The sequence below is a fragment of the Schistocerca piceifrons genome, chromosome X, assembly GCF_021461385.2.
Source record: "Schistocerca piceifrons isolate TAMUIC-IGC-003096 chromosome X, iqSchPice1.1, whole genome shotgun sequence".
Classification (NCBI taxonomy): Eukaryota; Metazoa; Arthropoda; class Insecta; order Orthoptera; family Acrididae; genus Schistocerca; species Schistocerca piceifrons.
The window spans coordinates 780,201,266-780,224,848 of NC_060149.1; the positions used below are offsets into that span (position 1 = coordinate 780,201,266).

The 23,583-nt window shown below is 36.4% G+C and overlaps 1 protein-coding gene across 2 annotated transcripts in view; it reads right to left on the minus strand.

Annotated features, from left to right (window-relative positions):
- The window catches only part of LOC124722814 (cyclic AMP-responsive element-binding protein 5), a 157,157-nt gene that overhangs the window by 105,086 nt on the left and 28,488 nt on the right, over positions 1–23,583 (minus strand). For both annotated transcript variants that reach the window (XM_047247941.1, XM_047247942.1), the window contains exons 3-5: positions 19,888–20,030; positions 13,307–13,455; positions 10,701–10,838 (exon numbers count right to left, since the gene is read on the minus strand). In XM_047247941.1, coding sequence (XP_047103897.1) covers positions 10,701–10,838; positions 13,307–13,455; positions 19,888–20,030 — 430 coding nt within the window. The remainder of the gene's footprint in view (positions 1–10,700; positions 10,839–13,306; positions 13,456–19,887; positions 20,031–23,583) is intronic.

Sequence of the window (23,583 nt, forward strand, 5' to 3'; positions counted from 1 at the left end):
ACGGAAGGGAAAAGATGCTGCAAAGGCTGGGGCGTCGTGGTAGCCAAGCATGAACCCACCAAGGAGCAGTGAGCCCCCTGGGAGGGGCTTTTCAGTATTTGCAGTGGCAACAGTCACGATGAGTGATTGATGTAGTCTTGTAGCATTAGCCAACACGGTGTGTGAGAGGCTGAAAGCAAGTGGAAACTAGAGCTGTTGTTTTTTTTTTTTTTTTTTTTTTTTTTTTCCCCCCCCCCCCCCCCCCCCCCCCCCCGAGGGCATGCAGCTCCTCTGTATGCTTAATGATGATGGCATCATACTTGATGACATATTCTGAAGGTAAAATAGTCCCCTATTTGGACCTCCAGGAGGGGACTACTATGGAGGACGTCATCATCAGGAAACAAAACTGGCATTCTATGAGTCAGAGAATGGACTGTTAGATTTCTCAAATGGGTAGGTGCATTAAAAAACTTTAAAAGGGAAATAGATAAGTTGATGATAGATACAGTGGGAATTACTGAAGTGTAATATGTAAGATCCACCTCAATGTTTCTAAGGTACAATATGGAAAACAAAAAAAACAAAAAAATTGGATAGATCTTATTAAAAAAATAATTTGGACTGTGAAGTTGAGTATGCAATGTGTAATCTTTTCAATGTTAATTTTAATCTTTTTAATGTTAATTACCATCAATGAGGTCTGCTTAATTCAGTAAATTACTATAATGGTAGCAACAGATAATTTGCATGTGCTTCTCTCTAATGGCGGAATCGAAATCTCTTTTCACATTGAATGAATAATCATCATCCTCCTCTACAGAAAGAAAAACACAAGGAGGTACTCAAGAAATGTACAGTTTACTCTGACCTGTGAATTTATATTATCTCAGAGAGAATTACTCATGGAGTTACTACTCTCACATTACTACATAATTACTACCCATGACTGAATGCACAAAGCATATGAAATGCTACAGGCAGCTGGAAGATCAGGACTCCTGGTCAAGTCAGCGGAGGATTATTGATACAAAATCATACAGCAGTAATGCAACAGTAGACCTAATAATGAATAAAAAATTAGGATCTGGATAAGTTACAATAAACAATATAGTGAACACATTATCACAGAAAAGATAAGACACAAGGTCAACTGCCACCATACTAGTACAAGTTTCAGTTCTGCAGATGATTATGAATTCAAAGAATGTATGATGAGGTAATGGAAATTATTCAGGTAGTTAGGGGAGATGAAAACTTAATTGTCATGGAGGACTGGAATTCAACAGAGGTAAAAGAAAGACAGTGGAAAGTAATAGGAGAACATGAACTGGGGAAAATGAATTAAAGAAGCAGCCACCTGGCAAAATTTTGCACAGAGCATAATTTAATTATCGTTAACACTTGGTTTAAGTACCATGTAAGAAGGTCGTATACAATGAATGGAACTGGGGACACTGGAAGGTCTTAGACCAATTGTGTAATAATAAGACAGAGATTCTGAAAGTTAATTTTCAGCTGTAAGGCATTTCCAGCAAAAGATGAGGACTCTGAATAAGCTGAAAGAACCAAAGGTTGTTGAGAATTTCAGAAGGGGCTTTAGGTGACAATGGACGGAGACATGGTAAAGTAATATAACAGAGGATGAACAGATAGTTTTGAGAGATGAAACAGTAAAGGCAGGAGAGGCTCACATATGTAAGAAGACAAGGCCTCATTTAAATCCTTGAATAACAAAGGAAGTATTGAATTGACTGATGACAGAAGAAAATATACAAATGAAGCAGGTGAAAGACAATTGAAGTGTCTAAAAAGTTAGGCTGACACAAAATGCAAAATGGGTAAACAGGAATGGCTAGAGGACATAGGAAGGGTGTAGGAATATGGATGACTAAGGGAAAGACAGATGCTGCCTATAGGAAAATTACAAAGACCTTTGGAGAAAGAAGAAGCAGCTGTATGAATCTCATGAGGTCTGATAACAAGCTAATACTAGGCAAAGAAGGTAGAAAAGAAAGATGGAAGGAAGATATAGAGGTACAATAGTATAGAAGAGACGAGAAAGAAGGTGAAAATTAGATGAGAGACATGACAGAGAGAAGAATTTGACAGAGCTCTGAAAGAACTAAATGGAAACCAAGGAGTCGATGACACTCCCTCAGAATTATTGAGATCCTTGGAGGAGCCAGTAATGACAAAGCTATTCTGCCTGGTGTGCATGATATACGAGACGGGGGAAATACCCCATGTTGTTCTATTTGCTCACTGACGAAGCAGTAAAGGAAACCTAGGAGAAATTTGGAAAGAGGATTAACATGCAGGGAACAGAAACAAAAATTTTGAAGTTTGCCAATGACACTGCAGTTCCATCAGAAACCACAAAAGACTTGGGAGAGTAGCTGAGCACAGTGGATAGTGTCTTGAAAATTGTTTATAAGATTAACACTAAAAATAAAATAAAATAAAGCAAGGGTAATGGAATCTAGAGGAATTAAATCAGGGAATTAGATTAGGAAATTAGACCTTAAAAGCAGTACATGAGGTAATTGGACAGCAAAATAACTGATTAAGGCTGCAGTACAGAGAATATAAAATATAGACTGGCTGTAGCAATAAAAGCCCATCTGGAAAAAAAGATTGTTAACATTGTTTACATATTTAAGTGTTGGTAATTCATTTCTGAATGTATTTGTCTGGAGTGTAGCCTTGTACACAAGTGAAACTTGGATAATAAGCAGTTCAGACAAGAAGAGAATAGAAGCTTTTGAAATGTGGTGCTGTAGAAGAATGCTGAAGATTAAATGGCTACATTAATAACTACAGGGTACTAAATCAAACTGAGGAAAATAGAATTTTATGACACAATTTGACTAACAGAAAAGATCAGTTGATAGTACACCTCCTGAGGCATCAAGGAATGGTCAGTTTGTTGATGGAGGGAAGCATAAGTGGAAAAAGGGGGGGGGGGGGGGGGGAGACAAGGGGAAGGAATTGTAAATGACAGAGATGAGCGGTTTCCTACTGGCTGGTTTATGTGCTGCACAGAAAAAAATAGAGAAGCCCTTGCACAGCATTACAATAAATGAAGAGCAGAAAAGAATATGTTCGAAGTAAACTGCTCATCCACTCCATCGCACTCGCTGATTTTGACAAACAGTGTCATTGTGTAAGGACAATGTTGTAGGTCAAAAATCAGTGGTACAATAATATCTCATGGCAAACTGTTCCTCAGAAATACTGACAGACTTGTTTCTCTGTGTAATATTAGGCCCCATTACTGGTGTTGATTAATGTGTTTATCTAGATTATTTTCCACATCAAACAACAAGACTAACAATTATCATAAATAATTAAAATTTTCCTTGGTTGCCACTGTAAAATTGCAAGATTCCTCTTACGTATGCAATTTGAATTCAGTTACATGCATATATTTTCTGAATACAAACAACAATAAAAACTATTTCAAACAAATTTTAACTATTGTTCATAAAGTTGGAGATACTGATATGGGAATATTTTCCCTGGAAATAATAGAATAACAAGCTGTGAAGAAACAGCTAACACTCTGAAACTGGTGACATAAAACACTGTATCAGGCATACTGACTGAATCTGAGATGGTGGTACTGTTAATTAATGCAAACAATTAATTAAATTGTCAACAAAGTCCATGAGGCCTAAAGCACAAGAAAATAGCCAATACAGTTAAAAGAAGAGAATGTACAGGAATAATGTTGCTCTCAGATGACAAAGACAGGTAGTAAGTATCATTTTAATGCAATCTGCATAACATTGTAGATGTGGTATTCAATCTGTACTCTGATTTGATGCAGCTCTCCATATTAGTCTGTCCTGTCCCAGTCTCTTCATCACTGCTTAGCTATTGTAGCCTACATCCATTTGAATTTGCTTACTATAGTCAAGTCTTGGCCTCTCTCTACACTTTTGGTGCCTCACACTTCCTTCCAGTACCAAATTAGCTACTCATTGATGCCTCAGGATGGGTCCTATCAATCTATCACCCTTCTTATGGGTCCTATCAATCTATCATCCTTCTTGTACTTAAAGATCTTTTCTCCCCAACTCACTTCTGTGCCTTTTCATTTGCTATTCTACCTACTCACTTCATGGTTAACAATCTTCCATAATACCACATTTCAAAAGCTTCTATTCTTTTCTTGTCTGTACTGTTTATCCTCAATGTTTCACTTCCTCATGAGACTACATTTCAAATACTTTCAGATTATTTTAAAAAGGCATGTTTGTGCCATCAGATGTACAATTGTATGTTTATAGATACTAAGCATACAATTGTACAGCTGATGGCACAAATATCCTTTTTCAAGTTATCTAACAGCTGAAGGAAGTCACCTAACAAAAGCTTTACTTTCAGATAAGACTTCCTAAAACTCAAATTTATATCTGATGTCAACATATTTATCTTCTTGAGAAATACTTTCTCTGCTACTGCCAGTCTGTATTTTGTTTCCTCTTGACTTCTGTCAGTATTGGCTACTTTGCTACCCAAATAACAAATCTTTGTACTTTTTAATGTTTTATTTCCTATCCTAATTCCCGCAGCATCACCTGTTACTCACCTTGTGACTCTTTTCCACGATACCATCAATTCCAGTCAACTTATCTAAGTTGAATTGAATTGAATTGAATTGAATTTTATTTGATCCTGTAAGATTACATCGTGTACAGTAAATGTACGTGTAATATAGGACATGTCAAAGTATTAAAATTCTTTATCAATTATTTTTCTACACCTTTAGCTTACATTTTTACATAACTGATAATGAGTAACAATATATACAAATTTAATGGCATAAGTATTCTGCAACACTGTAAAACTCTTTTTCAATGAGATAGTCTTTAAGTTTCTTTGTAAATTCATTGTGAAGTACACTATCTTGCAGGGTTTTGGGCAGACTTCTTAGTAGTCTGATACCAGAGTACTGGGGTCCTTTTTCTAACATTGCCAGTCGGTGGGGTATGCTCCGTACTTCATTCTTCTTTCTTGTATTGTGGGTGTGTACACTAGCATTTGTAATCCAGTCCTCACTACCTTTTGTGATGTACATTATTGTTTTGTATATATATAATGATGAAAAAGTTAAGATACCTAAATTCTTGAAACAGTTTCTGCATGTTTCAGAGGTCTTTCTTCTTAAAATGGTCCTAATTGCTTTTTTTTGTAATGTGAACACTCATTTTGTCTCTTGTTTGTTTGAGTTTCCCCACACCGTCACTCCATACTGTAAGTATGGTTCGAAAAGTCCATGATACACTGTACACAGAAGGTTCTTGTCTGAATACTGTGATAGCTGCATCATTAAGAATATGACAGAGCTCAGTTTCTTACAGACATTATTAATATGTTTTTTCCATTTCAGTTAATTATCCACAAGAATACCTAAGAATCTAGCAGATTCTACTTCTTCCAGCCTTGTTCCGTCAACCTCTAAATCCATGTCTACAGCCTTTTCCTTGTTTTTAAACACTGCATACATAGTCTTTTTTAGATTTATAACCAGTTCATTTTCCAACAGCCATTGAGCTGTGACATTTGCAGATATGTATGCTCTTCTCTCAAGCTGTTCCATATTTTGGTCACTATTTAGTATTGTCATGTCATCAGCATACAATATTTTCTTTTCTTCCTCCTCAACACCTATATCATTAACAAATACATTAAATAACAATGGCCCCATTACCGAACCCTGCGGCACTCCATATTTGATGGATTTGGTTTCTGATTGGTACGAGTTTCCTAATGATACATACTGCTTGCGGTTGCACAAGTATGATTTTATCCATTCACCTGGTTGCCCCCGAATGCCGTAGTTGCTTAATTTTTGTATCAGCATTTCATGGTCAATGGTGTCAAATGCCTTTGAAAGATCCAGAAACATTGCAGAGACAACCTTTTTCTCATCTAAGGACTGTAAAATGTATTCTTTTAGACTGACAATTGCTGATTCTGTAGATTTACCCTTTCTGAAACCATGTTGTGAGGTCATGAGAATGTTATGTTTGTCCAAATAGTTAACTAATCTGGTATACATAAGCATTTCTAGGATTTTTGAGAAACCTGATATCAGTGAAACTGGTCTGTAGTTGTTGGGATCATCCTTACAACCTTTCTTGTACACTGGCACTACCTTCGTTATCTTCAGTTTTTCTGGAAAAATTGCATCTCTGAAAGAACAGTTTGCTATGTTCAGCAGTGGTGTTATTATCTCCTCACATACCAGCTTTATTACATGATTTGATATTTCATCATCACCAGCTGATTTCTTGGACTTCAGTTTCTGTATAGTTTTCCGCAATTCATCTTCCGTGACTGGTCTTAAGAACATAGTACTGCATGATCTTTTTGGTACCTTAATACCCTTCTGTTTTTGACTATTTCTTTCCAATTTTAGGTTTTCTACTACACTGATATAGTTATTATTCAGTATGTTTGCTGTTTCCATACCATCTGTGACCACTGTGTTGTCTACTTTAATTGACCTAATACCTTCTTCTTTGTTTGACCCATCTTTTTCCTTTCTTTCAGCATTGATTGCATTCCAAGCTGCCTTTGCCTTGTTTTTTGAGTTCGCTATAGTGGTGTCAATTGCTCTTGCTTTCGCTTCTCTTATTGTTTTTCTATACTTCTATTTTAACATTTTATAGTTTTCAGCTTCGCCCATCCGTCTCACATCCTGAAGCTTCCTTCGCTGTTCTAGTATTTCACTCGTAATCCACTGTGTTTGATCTTGATGCCTTTCTTGTCTCTTTACTTTGGGAAATGCTACATTAAAATGGTACTTAATTGTTGAAATAAATGCATCATATTTTTCATTTACACTCTGGGCCTGTAGGATTTCATTCCATGTTTCCTTACTTAACATTGTTCTAAAGATGTTGATATTTTGTTCACTGATGATCCTAATTTCTTTGGTTGTTTGTTTTGGTTCTGATACTGTGTCATTACTTCTGCAAAAGCTGATTAGTTGTCCATGATGATCAGATATTTCTGTCTGAACTACATGTGACTCATAGTTACACATATTAGTAATTATGTTGTCAATAATTGTCTCACTTTGTGAAGTCACTCTTGTTGGTGCACTTATTGTCACTTTCATGTTATGCTGTATTAACAATTCTTCAAAATCCTGTCTTATTTTTGTGTCTTTTCCCATGTCAATGTTGAAATCTCCACATATAATAAGATTTCTCTTCATATTCATTCTCAATAAGCTAGCAACTTTTTTTAGAAAGATGCTAATATTGCCACATGGTGGCCTGTACACACAAAACACTCTAAAATCCTCTGCCACTATACCAGTAACTTCAAAGTCTTTTTCTCTAGCTATGGGAAATGTAGCAGCTTCACTGTTTACATTCTTTGAAAGAGTACCTGTTTTAATATATATACAAACGCCACCACCCTTATATTTAGATCTGCAGAAGTAACTAGCTAGTTTGTAGTCCTTTACTGCCACATTATGTATTTTACTTTCAGTTAGTCCATGTTCACTTATGCATAATATGTCTGGTCTTACTTCACTCAGGAGTACTTCTGCTTCTAATTTTTTGTTACCAAAGTATTGAATATTTTGATGAAGTACTTTTATGTAATTTTTATTTTGTTGGTTTACATGTTGTGAGCTGTATTCTGGGGCAAATTCTTTAGTATCATCTTTTTTTGTATGGTGCTTATATTTTTCTTTTCCAGCTGGAGTGTATGATTTTTCATCCCCTTCAGGCCATATTAGTTTCCCTTGCATCTAATGATTTTGCAGGCATCTGCAAACATTCTGCTGAACGTTACAGACCCCAGTCTATTTAAATGCAAGCCATCCTTCGCTAGTGAGTTTTTACATAGGAATTTGTTTGGGTCTATAAAAATTGCCCCAAGACGATCACATTGTTCTTTAAGAGCACAGTTTATTTTGGCGATATATTTTTCACTCACCGACCTTCTGTTTATGATTCCGCTAAGTATCAGACGAGATCCTGCATACATATTTCTTGCAGTACGAATCATGTTTCTTGTTTCGCTTGCCATTTCTTCCTCACTGCTGCTCCTTAACGAATTCGTCACAACATGTATAAACACCCCATTATAGTTGTGTCTGGTTTCAGAATCTGGTTCTGTAGTATCTTGTCCTGCATTTACCATATTTTTAAAATGTTTACCGAGTTGATGCGTTCTAATACCAGGTCGTACGTCGATCTTGCAATTGGGGACAGCGATATCCTTCAGCAGCGAATCGCCAATTATTAAAAAGTCATTTTCCTTTTGTTGCGTATCTGTCGCCTTGTTTTTCCTTTTGCTGTATGTCACCACCTTCCATTTATATTTATCTTCCGGTTTTTGGCTTACTGAGTTTACCGAGACATCAACGGGAACACTTGAAATGTTGTTTTTAAAGTACGATCGGTCATTCGTATTTTCGCGATCTTCTTGCTTTTCCGTTTGATGGCTTTTACACACATAGGACTTCTTTTCTTGTATTAATGTATCGTTTTCTTTCTTGATGGTTGAAAGTTCGGTTTTTAATGCCTCAATGTCACTTCGTAGTAACTTTATAATTTCGTTTTTTGTATCAACTGCACTTACAAGATCGGCCGTTTCGTCACGTAAACAACCGTGACATGTCCACGGAAAATCATCGCTGACGAACTTTAGATTTACTTTCGCGCACTTTTCGTGTAACCAGAAGTTGCATTTGATACACAGAATACCCTTCATCACACGCTTTTTACATTCTCTACACGAAGAACTGTTCATTTTTTGCCTTTTTAACGAAGAGAGAAGCGTCACTACACTTTCCTATCGGCGCCATCTTAAACCTTCACCAGAATCACACTGTCTTCCACAAGATATTAATAACTCTACGTGAATGTCATCTACTCCAGGTGCTTATTTTCGATTTAGATCTTTCAGTGCTCTGTCAAACTGTAATCACAGTATCACGTTTTGAATCTCATCTTTGTCTACTTCCTGTTCCCTTACCATAAAACTTCAAGTTTGTTGCCTTTCTATAGTATTCCTATATATTCCTTCACTTCTTTGCTTAGTAGTAGCTTCTCATCAAAGCCTTTGATGTTCATACAGCCACTTCTGTTTTATCCAAAGATTTCTTCAATCTTCCTATACACAGCATCAACCTCTCCTAAAGTCACGAATGCTTTTACAGCCATGTATTTCACCTCTAGCCAATCCTGCTTTCCCACATTGGACCTTCTGCAAATCTCATATTTTAGGCTTCTGTATTCCTTTTGCATACTTCATTTGCTGCATTTTTTATTTCAACATGTTCCATTAATTAAATACAATACTGCATGCATTAACAGTCCAACTTGGCCTTGTATTCTTACCTAATTGTTCCTCTGTTGCCTTCACTATTTCATCTCTCAAAGCTACATACCCAGCTGCAGTTGTATTTCTTTACCTATTTTTTTCCAGCTGTTGTCTAACATTCGTTTTGAAACACTCAGAAATATTTGATTATTTCAACTTACCCAAGTCTTATCTCCCTAATTTCCTACCTTTCTGCAATTTCTTCAGCTTTAATCAGCATTTTCTAATGAATAAATTATTGAACAATTACACATCTGCTTCTGTAAATGCTATGCAGAAATCAGGTTTATCACAACTATACAATCTATCTGTAAACTACCAGTGGCTCCAGGTCTCTTCTATATATTTTCATGATTCTTAAACCATGTTAGCGATGATTAAATCATGCTCAGGCACTTTCCATTTTCGTTCCTTTCCTCCAGGCCATGCTCTCTTACTATTTTTCCCTGTCTTTCTTTTCTTGCTATCAAATTCAAGTCCTCTACACCAATCATAATTACATTTTTATCTCTCAAAGAGTACTGGATAATTTCTTGTATCTCACCATCTGCAGAGCTAATATGCAATTACATTTGTACAACTGATGGATCATCGAACTGTGTCTATTGTGGCTACAACAACGTGTTCACTATACTGTTCATAGTATGTCACACTTATTCCCATCATCTTGTTCACTATTGGACCTGCTCCTGCACTACCCTTATTTTACTTTGGGCTGATAACCCTGTATTCACCTCACCAGAAATCCAGTTCATCATGTCACCACACTTGACTAGCTCCCAGAACGTCTAACTTCAAACCTATCCATTTTCTTTTTAAAGTTCTGAAATCTACCTACACAATTAAAGGATCTAACAAGCTGTAGAGTGCAAGATTTTTTTTTTCTTCTGATGACATTATCATTCTGAGTAGTCCCCACCCAGGGATCCAAATGGAAGACTATATACAATAGAGGTGGAAGTCCTCAGGTAATATAGTAGCTGAAGTTTCCCCTTGTTTTCAACTGTAGCTGAAGTTTCCCCTTGCTTGCAACAACTTGGAGTATCCACATAACAAGGTTAATGTTACAATGATAGATCACTCAGACATTCTGACTGTTACCCTGACTGCTGAAAAGTCTGGCACAAATTTTCAGGAACCAAATGCTAGTCTGGCTTAACTGATGCCCTTCCGATGTCGTTGCACCTATGGTATGGCTACCAGTATCATTTAGGCGCACAGTCACCTTACCATTGCTAGTGCCATTGTTTGTGGGGAAGTGCAATATATTTAAGCATTAAACCTAACCTAATAGCAATATAAAGAGTATGATATGGACAAGATTAACAGGTTACTAAACAATAGAGAGATTTTTGTCTTACATTAGATTTTCTCCTTGAAGTTGTTCAGGGTTTTCTTTTCCCAAACAGTCCGAAGCAACAGAATTATGTAGATTATCCTTTCCTTTGAATTCTTCCTCTGTTACAGAAGAATTCTTAATAAAATGGACCAAATCTTGCCTGGAAATAAAATTATGTCCATGTACTACAGAAACCACCAACATAAATATTTTAGATTTCTTTTGTCTAATAAAGATACTTATGGCATCTATTGCACTGATCTAGTTTCAGTACAAAAGCAGGCAGGAAAGAAATATATACTTAACTGCACATTTAAACACATACAGTATTAAAAAAACTTGTATTTACAAATTTATCAGGATCTATGTTAGTGTTTAACAGATGAAATCACCCCAAACATAGTAGGGCTGCATAGTTTGAACACAGATGGTCAATATTTACATATACAGTCCAAATTATGTGACCTTTTTCTCCTCCCAGTTTCTTACAAAAATAGATTTTTGAGTTTAACTTAGTGGTAAAATATAAACACTCAAGAATAATAATTAGTATGTTTACTTACAAATTTTATAAGCATGAGTGTCACAAAATCAGAGCCCATCAGTTGTTAACTACATCTCACAATTAATATGGTTATAAATGATATAGGAAAGTGGACCTTTTGTTTCCTTTCTAGTCAACATTAAATCTCTGTTTACAAACTCATCTTACTATAGCACTAACTTCAAAATATCAGCAAAAATGGAGTGTATTTCTACATCACGAATTCCTTTTCCTTCTGGCTCACAGATACAAATTTCCAAGTTTTAGCCTTAGATGTAGCACTTAAATGGTAGAGGGCTCTATGCCTGACAATACAGTTAGTTGTTTTCGTCAAGCACACACACTTTTTTAAATTCTACTTCACTTTATTTTGAGTTATTCACACTATTCTTTATTTATCCATCACATTATCCTATAATGAAATGCTTAACAGATGGAGAGGATTGTTTCTTGTGTTTAGTGTGCACTTAAAATTTGTCTGCTGAAAGCTCTTCCGCACAATAACCTTCCCTATATTTGCATGCAGATGCTGTCTTCTAGCATACTGCATCATTCTCTGGTCTTTCAAGTTGAGCTGTGCCACAGATACTTGCTTGCTAATTACATTCTCTCACCGTGCATTTAGTCACATTTTTATTGATACAGAATAATGAGTCCCTTTTTTTAACTGACATTTATAGCCAGAACACAAACAACAATAGTAAAGAGAGGCAGTCATATTGTCCAAATTTTCCAAATCTTCATACAATTACTGGAAATTTGAGGCTTGAAACTATCTCTCTGGACAGATGGGTGTTGTAGGTAGATGAAAGAACTGTGGCAACTGGACACTGCCTCTCAGTGACATTGGCAAAATAAGGATTGACTGTGGCAACGGACACAAACCCAAGGGGACACAGCATTGTTTAAGCCAGAGGGATAACAAGAACCGATGGTAAACAGGAGAGGCAATCCCCTCTATGTAGTTCAAAGGAACTGGTGCTGGGAGGATTGGTTGTTGAGATCACTGGTGCTGTGATGTGTCATATGTTCGGCATATGTAGCCAACTGCTTAACTTTATCATCCACTTAGAACACCACATATTCATTGCAGAGCAGTTGGTATATGGTATGGCCACTGTTACAAAGTACCCTATCTTTCATTGGAATGAAATGCCTTTTACTAGACTGAAGTTGGTAGTATAATGTCGGGGGCTGGGGTAGCTATATAACACAATAATTGTTCCTGGGTTGTCCACAGGATCTTAACCTGTGGGAGTAAACCGCATGGCATAATGTTGGACTACAGTGCTGCACAGATCGAGTATGTGACGAAATATTATGTCGGGGATAAGAAGAGGTTTCTGGGTAAGAATCTTTTATCTCAGGTCATAAGGCAGTCAAAGCACCATTGAAGGAAGTCATATTGGACAGAAATTACCATTCCCATAACTCATATTGGACAGAAATTACCATTCCCATACGTACAAAATGCATCGATAGCATAATTTGTATCTGTAACTGTCATCATAATGATGCACTGAAATAATAAGGTACACAAAAGTGGCATTAGTTTATAGAAATTCTGTTTCCACTGTTCGGAAACAAAGAATGAGATTGAAAATTAAAATGCACAGATACTGTTCAACAAAAGGAAGGAGGGATGGAAGATTAAACTTTTAATGTTCCACTGACAAGGAATTCAGTAGTCAGAGCCTGAGTTCAGATTGAGTACACATCGGGAAGAAAATTGGCAGGTTGTTTTCAAAGGAATTGTCCCACCATTTATTTGCATTAAATGATTTAGTGAAATTTGGAAAACCTTAATTTTGGATGGGTTGACAGCAGTTTGCACTCAAGTCATCTCAAATGTGAGTTCGGTGTCTTTATCACTGTGAACATCACTCAGGATTAGCTTATAGTAAGTGACTCATTAATTATCTGTAAATCAATATGGAGTAAAATTCACAGTAGCTCAAATTATTTTGCTCAATTGTAGCTTATAGAAAAATAGGTCTAATTACTCTAACCTAGACCTAACAGCAGATAGTTTAAAACCATAATCACAAAGAAACCTTAAAAATAAATATAATAGTTGCAATTACCTGACAGGAGACCTCTTGCTACTTTCACTTGCAAGAGATTCTGTGGACAAAAGAGATGGAATAGATTCAGAATCTTCAATAATGTTAGGGAACACATGTGGCGTGTGCAAAGTGTCATCTCCACCTGCAGTCACACTAAGGGGGTCCACCTGGAAATAATACATTGAACACCTGAATAAATATTATTTGTTTTCACTTAACATGGACACAAATTCACTATCTTAATAACATAGGATTCCGCAGCACATTGAATAGACCAGAATTGCAGTAGTCATTTAGCAGCCTTGCACACAACAGGATTCCGAGTCAGAGTCATGTTAAGTCAGCCCGTTCTTCACATTTTCAGCTATCAGTGATCAAAAGTACCTTATTTGAGAACAATTTCATTTGTAGTCAACAACTGAAATATGATATTTTGTGATCACTGCCTGTTAATAACACCGTTCTCAAAAACTTTTAAATGTTTTTTCAGCTTAAATATGTGTGAGGTATGTGTAAGCCACTAGATCATGGAAACTATCATTTTTGTGAAACAAATAAATAAGCTGCAACTATTAAACATGCAAGAACATGGCCAAAGTCCAAAACTACACCAACTTTAACCTTTCTACTCACCACCACTGAAGGTACCATAACAAGGAGACTATGCTGTGAAACTTTCAAGCACATTAAATCTCCATGCCAAATCTTACCTTTTGCAGCCAATGCTCTTACTATATGAGCTATCTCCCTACACCTCTCACAGTTTCACTTTTTCCAATAATCAAAAAAACAGAGCTTGTTAACCACAGTAACTTATTTCAAATCAGACTTACAAACATTTCCCAGGTAAGTTTAATAACAGCCACTCAGTATTTTCCCAAAAGTGCGCACAGTGCAGTGGCATGAAAAATTGGGAAAAAGTTTATTAACTTAATACTGACTCACCCCCCCCCCCCCCATAAACAATGTATCTTGCTGCAGTGGGGTGGCTTATGTGTCTTGATGATACAGTTAGCTGAATTGTAGGAGCAGCCATATCGAAGGGGCATCTACTAAGAAGCATACAGTTCGTGAATATGGGCACTGCCTTTTGAGTAGTTGTGGAGACAACAGTCTGCATGATTATACAGTTTGGCATTATTATATTAGTGAAAATGTCCTTGCTATGTAGGTATTGCTAATGACTAAAAACAAGTGGTATGCTGGTACTGCTAATGACTAAAAGCAAGTGGAAACTATAACATTTATGCTTCCCAAGTACATGTGGCTCTACTGTATGGTTTAATGATGATGGCATCCTCTCAGATAAAACATTCCAGCAGTAAAATACACCCCCCCCCCCCCAATTCAAATCTCCAGGTACGGATTTTTCAGGAGAGTGCTGTCATCAAGAAAAACAAAATGGCTTTCTCCCAAATGAAGCATATAATGTTAGATCACTTATTTGGGTGCATAGGTTAGAGAATTTAAAACAAGGAGTTGATAGTTTGAAGTTATATATAGTTGGGTTATAAACACAGAATATAATAGGACTTATGCACAAGTAAATCAAATAATGAACAAGAAAACAGGAATGCATGAGACCTGTTATGAACAGCATAGTGAATGCATTATCATAGCCAACACCCACCACAGTAGTACAAGTTTACATGCCAACTAGCTCCACAAATGATGAGACTGAAGTAATGTATGATGAGATAAAAGAAATTATTCAAATTTTTAAGGAAGATGAAACCTAAATTGTGGTGGTGAACTGGAATTTGATACTAGAAGCAAGACAAGGAAAAATAGTTGAAGAACATGGACTGGATGGAACGTAAGAAGGAGCAATCTGTCTGGTAAAATCTGCAAAGAGCACAATTTAATTATTACTGGTACCTGGTCTAAGAGTCAGGAAAGAAGGTGGTACATATGGAAGAGAGATGGAGACATTAAAAGGTTTCATACAACTTATGTTATGGTAAAATAGAGATTTCAAACGCAAATTTTAAACTGTGAAACATTTCCAGAGCCAGATGGGACCTCAGACCATAATTTATTGGTTACAAACTGCAGATTACAACTGAAGGAATTGGAGAACGTAGGAGGTTAAGGAGATGAGACCTGTATAACTTGAGAGGACCATTGGTGCCAAGAGTTTCAAAGGGAGCATTAGGCAACAACTGACTGAAAGAGGGGGCTGGAGTACAATGGAAGATGAATGGATAACTTTGAAAAATGAAATAGAGAAGGCAACAGATGATAAAAGAAGCAAAATGAGAAAGTCCAGGAGGAGTCCTTGGGTAACAAACAAGATCCTAAATTTAATTAACAGCACGAGACTTTAAAAAAAAAAAAAAATCAGCAAATGATTCAATCAAAAGGAAATACAAACATCTAAAGTGCAAAAAAGCAAAACAGGAATAGTTAAGAAGAGAAATGCAAAGCTGGAGAAGCATGCATTAATAGAGGAAAAATTGATGTTGCTTGTAGGAAAACTGATAAAACCTTCAGAAGAAAGAGAAGCAGCTGTATGAATATCAAGAGCTTGGATGGTAAGCCAGAACTATGAAAAGACAGGAGAGCTGAAAGGAGATTGTAGTTATGAGAATTGAAAGACATGAAAGCACTGCAATACTTGTAAAGACAGTGAGAAAGGTTGGTAGCCTATTGCCCATTTCAATCGACCCCTGTACAATCAACTAGCAGTAACCAAACAGAAATTTGGAAAAGGAATTTAAGCTCAGGAAGAAAAGAAAAAGCTTTGAGATTTGTCAAAAAATTTTATTTTAATTCTGTCCAAGATGCTAAAATACTTGGAAGATCAGCTGAATGTAATGAGTGGTCTTCAAAACAGGTTGTAAAATGAGCAACGATTAAAGTAAAACAGGGCTAATAGAGTATAGTCAAATTAAATCAGGCAATGATGAGGAAATTAGATTAGCAAAACAGACAATAAAAGTAGTAGATGAGCTTTGCTGTTTCAGCAGTAAAATAACTGACTAGCCACAGTTCAGACGGCATAAAATGCAGATTGGTAACAGCAAGAGAAGTATTGTACAAAACAGATATACTTGAAGAGGGAGGGAGGGAATCCAAATTGCAGAGGGGAACTATAGTAAGCAAAACTGAAGTGGATGTAGGAGCAGTAGTTATGCAGACATGAAGAGGTTTACACAGGATATGTTAGTTTAGACAGCTGCATCATAGTAATATTAGGGCCAGAGATCACAACCACCACAATGAGTCTACCTAAATATTAAAGAATTATTTTATCCAAATGCCACAAACTATAATTTTTTCATGCATTTGCGTATTGCAATACAAGGGCTGTTCAAAAAGTATCCAACTTTTTTTTTTATTGTCAAAACCAACAATGGCATCAGGAGGCATGTGCATGCTCTGTATGTTTGTAAGCATACATAGTGTGCATGCCTCATTTTTTTCAGGGTTGTGGAAACAACTAGTCACTGGCTGGCCATTGACAAGTGAACACGTGTAAGTGATAGTTGTCAGATTTTGTGTTGTGGGCAAAATGACAGAAAACGTGGAACAACATTATTGCATCAAATTCTGTTTAAAGCTTGGTAATTCTCGAGTTGAAACAATATGCAAAATTTGACAAGTGTCTAGGGACGATTACAGGTACCACACTTATAAAGGAATGGTGCAACCACATCAAAGCTGGCCACTCATCAGTGAAGAGTGAAGCATGTTCAGGTAGGCCCTCAACATCCACAAATGAGGTTGTTACTGATCACGTAAAGACAATGTTGATGCAGGATAGATGAATTCTGATCAGAGAACTTGCAGATGAGGTCAAAATTAATATTAGATCCATTCATTCCATTTTAACAGAACACTTGGAACTCAGGAGGATCTCAGCAAAATTTGTACCAAAGCTGCTAACAACTGAGCAGAAGCAATTTTGTCTGGAGATAGCAGGGGATGTGCTGGATACTGTAAACAGTAATCTCAACTTTCTCAACACAGTGATCACTTGTGATGAGTTCTGGGTTTATGGGTATGACAAAGAAACAAAGTTTCAGGCATCGCAATGGAAGTACACACCATCCCCAAGACACAAAAAAGCGAGGCACGCCTGCAGCAACATGAAAGTCATGCTGCCTGCCTTTTTTGACTCCAATTGCATGGTCCATCACGAGTATGCCTCAGAAGGTACTAACGTCAATAAGGAGTACTACCAAGAGGTTCTACATGAAGCAGTGAGAGGCAAATGGCTGAACTTGCAGGCAGCAGGCTGTTGGCAACTTCACCATGATAGCAAATCTGCTCATTGTTCTCAATTAATACAGAGTTTTTTGACCAAATACAACACGGCTGTGGTTTTCAGCCTCCTTATTTCCCTGACCTAGCACCAAGTGACTTCTGGCATTTCTATAAACTGAAAAAGACTGTCAAAGGAACCATATTTCAGAACAGCGAAGACATTATGCAGAATTCAACAGAGCAGCTGTGCACCATACTGACACAGGTTTTCCAGCAATGCATCCGGCAATGGAAGCAGTGTTGGGACAAGTGTCTAGAACCAGAAGGGGACTACGTTGAAGATGACTAGTTTCAAACAATTTTATCTGAATAAGGGCTGCTTTTATAAACAATAGTCATATACTTCTTGAACAGCTCTCATATATCAATGCTGATAGGGAAAGCTATTTGTAATTATTAATTTTTTTTCTCTTTTTTTGTGTTCCTTCCATTCTCACAATGCTTTCCACCAAACACTGTGGTAAGTGTATCTACTGTGAAACATCGGCTCAACAACAGCGATCATATGTCAATTAAAAGAGTGCATTGGGTATCATCCACAAAAAAATCACATAAACCAACCCCTTCACAATTGTGAATGAGCTGTACTGAAATTAGAGTCTGATCACCTATTATACGTATAATACCTGAAGAAAAAAATACATTCATTATGCCTCACTACAGTTGTCTTCAGCAAAGGAAGATGCACAATGCTGCAGCCAAAATTTCTAATCACTTACCCAGTGATATAAGACACCTGACAGACAGAGAAGTAAACTTTGAAAATAAACTGTGAAAGTTTCTCCTTGACAACTCCTATTCCATACAACAATGTCCATTATTATAATGTGTATAGGGTGGTGGGTGGGAATTACTAAGTCAAATCCGCATGTCCTTTTTTTCTTAAAAACACCCACTGGTAAATGATCTGCACATAGCCATATTTACAAAATAATTTGTGATATGAATATAAAATGACTCAGTCCACATCATTACAATTTATCATGCAAATACTCCATGGAACATGAAACTAACTAAGAGATTAACAAAGTGCCATATAACCATGCTAACAACTCAGGGACCATCTGTTAGAGCTAGAAAAGAGGAGAATGGAAACTGACATTTCTATGCTAAATGTAAGTGAGTGAAGAAAATAAATTACAAGGATGTCAGTTGTCTCGATGTAAATAACAGCAGCTTGGAATGTTTAAAAGTCTCAGGTTTTTTCATTAGTGGATACATATTCCGGCTGCCAGAAAACTGAAATATGCAAGGCTAGCTGCAAGATTACTCTATACCTGCTCTACAGTACACATAAAAATTTAAAATGACGCAATTTGGTTAGTGGCAGCCACATTGAAAAGGATGTTGAAGATTATCAAACACTTCACGGACGAATCTTGCAGAAAATGTTTTGTGTTATGTTAATTATCATCCAATCAATTAAGGTCTTGGTTATTTTTTCAGCTATGTGAAAATATTATAATTATACTAAAGAACAAAAAATACTATGGTATAACATGAAAAAATGTCATATGGCTCTCAGCTTTGTGCATGCTTTCCAATTTGGCACCACATTGGCAGTTTCCATGTCAATGATTCAATTAACTACTCAATGCGCCTAACTAAGCTCTGTATAACCCATTCCATACTTTCCCACAACACAAAAAATGTGATTATATGGTTTACTAATTGACTCCAAAGTGAGAAGACCATTATGATACCAGTGAGTCATTGGAGTACGCAGAAACATTTCCCAGAAGTCACTTTAATGTGTATCATTTATATCAGTCACTAAAATTGTTTGCAACACTGTATCATGTGGTTTTCTAATAGCAATGTCTTATGTTTGTACTGAAGATTCATACAAGGTTGAAACTGTGTGTCGTACCTGGCCACAAACTCAGCTCTCACTAAGCAAATGTGAATTTTGGATCTGTAGACAGTTAAAATCTGTCACAAATATACATTTCAGTTCCTATTTCAACAGAAAAAGATACTTCACATGTAACCAACCCTTTTGACAATGCTTCCTCATTCACTGATACATCTTTCACAGGTGGTATTTCTGAAGAACTTTGGAAGAAAGTCTTTTTCAAATTTAATAATGTGAGAGGGATAATGGAAGACTTGTTTTGACCCACTGTGCTAACTTGTGACATTACAGATATCACATTAGAGCAGAATTTATTTCAATCCTGGGCTCTCCCTCTCTCTCTCTCTCTCTCTCTCTCTCTCTCTCTCTCTCTCTCTTTACTTTACCTATAACTAAATTATATCGTCTTATCAGTATTAAGCAAGGTGGTGAAGCTAGTAGGAGACATTAGATATAGCACAAAATCATGAAATACCTCAGGCAATGTGATTCCAGCTTTAGATGCTTCAAATGCTTTCCTGAATGTTTCTTCAAATGGGTTCACATTTTGCAAATCTTGAAACAAACCAACCTCTTCACAATTGCGAATGAAACGTGTCGGAGTAGGTGTCTGATCAGCTGCCAAAGTAGAGATATCATACATACTACAGAATAACATGTTTTAATATTCTTAATAAACAAACATAATCATCAGTGTTAAGTTTTTATAAAGTAATTAGTCTACTTTACTAGACAACTGAATAACAGAGAGAATGTCAATCATCAAAGTAACTGCTGGATCAGTATCATCCTATATAAATGATGGTATGCAATGATTTACTCTAATTTTATAAAAATGTGCAGGTGGGATCAGAGTAAAATCTTACACATATAATCAAGCATGAGGTGTTCCAAATACATTTGCAATACCTTGATATCATCACAATTCAATAAATATTTTTCTCTTTTCTCTCAGTTTCAATTTTTTGCAGCTCTCCCCATCTCATTTTACACCACCTACAAACAGTTTACCTTTTTACACATAATTATTTTCTAGATGTTGTAAATATTTTATTCTGAGTGTATTTAAATGCATATCCGAATAACTACTACAACCTACATCCTTTTGTACCTCGTTACTGTATTATCTCTTGGTTTACCTTTGCAACTTTAACCTCCGCAGGTCCCTCCAGTATTAAACTGGTGATTCCTTGATGTCTCAGTATGTGTCCTATCAACCAATCCCTTCTTTTAGTCAAGTTATACCACAAATTTCTTTTCTCTCCAGTCCTACTCAGTACTGCCTCATTAGTTATGTCATCTACACACCTAATCTTCAGCAGTCTCCTGTAGCACCACATTTCAAAAGCTTCTGGTCTCTTCTAGTCTGAACTGTTTATTGGCCACATTTCACACCCACAGTTACACTCAGACAAACACTAAAACATATAAAACACTAAAATACACATTCAATGTTAAATTTCGGCCATTCCATATAAATTGAACAAGGTCTCCCTCCTCCACCATCATGAGTTTCATTCACATTTTTATGTGAACATTTGCACATGCCCTAATAAACAATGGTAAAGTTTAACATTCATCGAAGCAATACTGGCAGAGATGTAGTCACTTCAATTCCATGCATGACTCTGTGCAGAGTGAGCGTGAATATCTGGCGACTATTAGCTGTTATATGTCAGTCAGTAGCTGTTATATGTCAGTCAGTACATTGTTGAAAGAAATGAAATTTGGCCATCTTATATAACTTCATGCATTATCTTAAGAATAATAATGAAAATAATTTTACTAGCTATATTCAGCCAGAAATATTTAGGCAAAATCACCCAAAAAATTTCACAGTTTGTCTTCTTATGTCTTGGGAGATCAAGGCATGATCAACGTGAAACTTGGCTTGCAGCAACCTAATGAGACAGGGAGCTCAAATATGAAGTTTCATTTACGTAATTACTTTTCAAAAGTGAATAAATTAAGTGTGAAGTTCAAGATTTTGTAAAAAGATCAAAAATGCATTATTTTTGGCCTGAATTTGTAAAAAAAACTGTTGTCTAGAAAACTTTTGAAACTGGAATAATTAGGAAGACCATGGTTTTAAACACAGAAAAGTGTATTTGATTATCCAAAGTGGACTAACAAGGCTAGATAATTTCAATCAAAGTTGGACACGAAAATTGTGACACAAAAGAAAAGTAAAATGTGGATTCTCATCTCTCTTTGCCCCCCCCCCCCCACCCCAAACAGCACAATGGTTTTTTTTTTTTTTTTTTTCCAACAAGGGCCAACAGTGCTACATAAATTGAGGCAAAGTAGAGGGAACAATTGCAATGCAAATGGAGCTTAAACTTTGCCTTCTTACATCAGTCAATTAAAGGCACGATAAACATGAAACTTTGGACACAACAACTTAGCAATATACAGTTCTCCAATATAAAATATCATTCACACACTCCTTTTTAAATTTCTACAAATCAGTTCAAACCTGATATTTGTAAAAATTACAAAAACAGATCACATTCAGTCTACTTTTAGAAAATCCGTTTTCGATAACTAGTTTCAAACTAATCACTGATGGAAAGAACATGTTTTCAAGCAGCCAAAAAATTCACCTTTCATTTTAGAATATGTGCTAACAAGACCTCAAAATGATGGCCAAATCTGAGGGAATGTCCATGGCAACAGGCTACATTGCAGCAATCTGTTGTCCATGTTTTGTTGCATGTGGTTTTTATTTTTAAACTGACAAGTAATAACTTCGTCCATAGTGACATTACCACAATCAGTTCAAAAACACAAACCGGCAACTCCATTGCCATAAGGGATCACACCCAGCAGCTGTGCAATACCAGCCATACATGGGTTTCTTCATCCACGTTCCCAAGGCTGTAATTTGGTTTCTTATTTTAGGTTCCAAAGCCTTGTTGTGTTACCCGTCTGCTTACAAAGCCTTATCTCTGATTCTCAAATCTGTAGTAGTATCTCAAATACGCAGTAGAGAAAAAATAATATCAGTTTCGATTTTAATCTTCTCAACATTGCAGTTTACATTTTTTGGAATTTTTGAGCTACTTTTTGCAGTTCACTTCCTGCAAATTCGTAATTGGCCAGATGATGATATTGAAGGAACAGAAAACACAGAAATAAGGTGTTGTTCTGGACCCAACAAGCATCCTGTATTTTGGGCCAATACAACAAATGATGTGGGCCTTGAGGATGCATAGATTTTACCAGTGTATCATTTGACTTAGAGTCACGTGGTACAAATTGATGACAATCTCTTGTATCGGCAACCATGCTGCTTTCTCACTGTCTCTCTTCTTGAAACTTTTTGCTTTCTTCGATTTCTTGTTTTGGAGTAAATACAGGGAGGAGAAAAGTTGTGTCACAAAATTTTAATCCTGGATAGCTGATGCCAGTAGGAACCAAACTTACCAATGTTGTGTAGGTCGACAACACACCATTTTTAAACTATGAAAACTTGGCATCATGCACTCCGATTGGCAGTGTCCAGTGCATCTGGCAACAAGGCAATCCCACGGCCAATCAGAGCACATGATGCCAAGTTCCGTAGTTTAAAAAACTATGCATTGTTGACCTACACAACATTAGTAATTTTGGTTCCTATTGGTATCAGCTATCCAGGGTTAAAATTTCATGACACGATGCTGCATAAATTTTGGACACAAAAGTTGAACAGATTTGTTGGCATCAATATTTGATTTATTGATGGCCTTTGTAGGCTTGCATAAGTAGCTAATCACCTGACTATGCCACAAAACCCATCACACCGAGGTTTTCTGTGGCTAGTGCAAAAAAAGTTCCATTCCACATCAATGTTAAAATCGTTTTTGTGGCTACATAGATTGACAAAATTCTTATAATTTCTACATTGTGCAGCTGAAATGATGCATTTTGGTGATCTTTTTTGAGTCAACAATTTTAAAATAAACGCATGTACCGTTACAAGAGGTATGAAATAATGCAACAACTAACAGTTTGCTACATGCCCTCACTGCCATAATAAGCTACAAAAGCATGTAATATAGCTTGCAAATTTTCACAATGAAATTCTTGAGCAGCATCTTAACAACAAACAAATAATTTTCAGCAATGTCTGCCAGAACAGTCAATTCAGTTTCTCTGAAACCACTCTCCATCAAATTCTACTACTGACTCT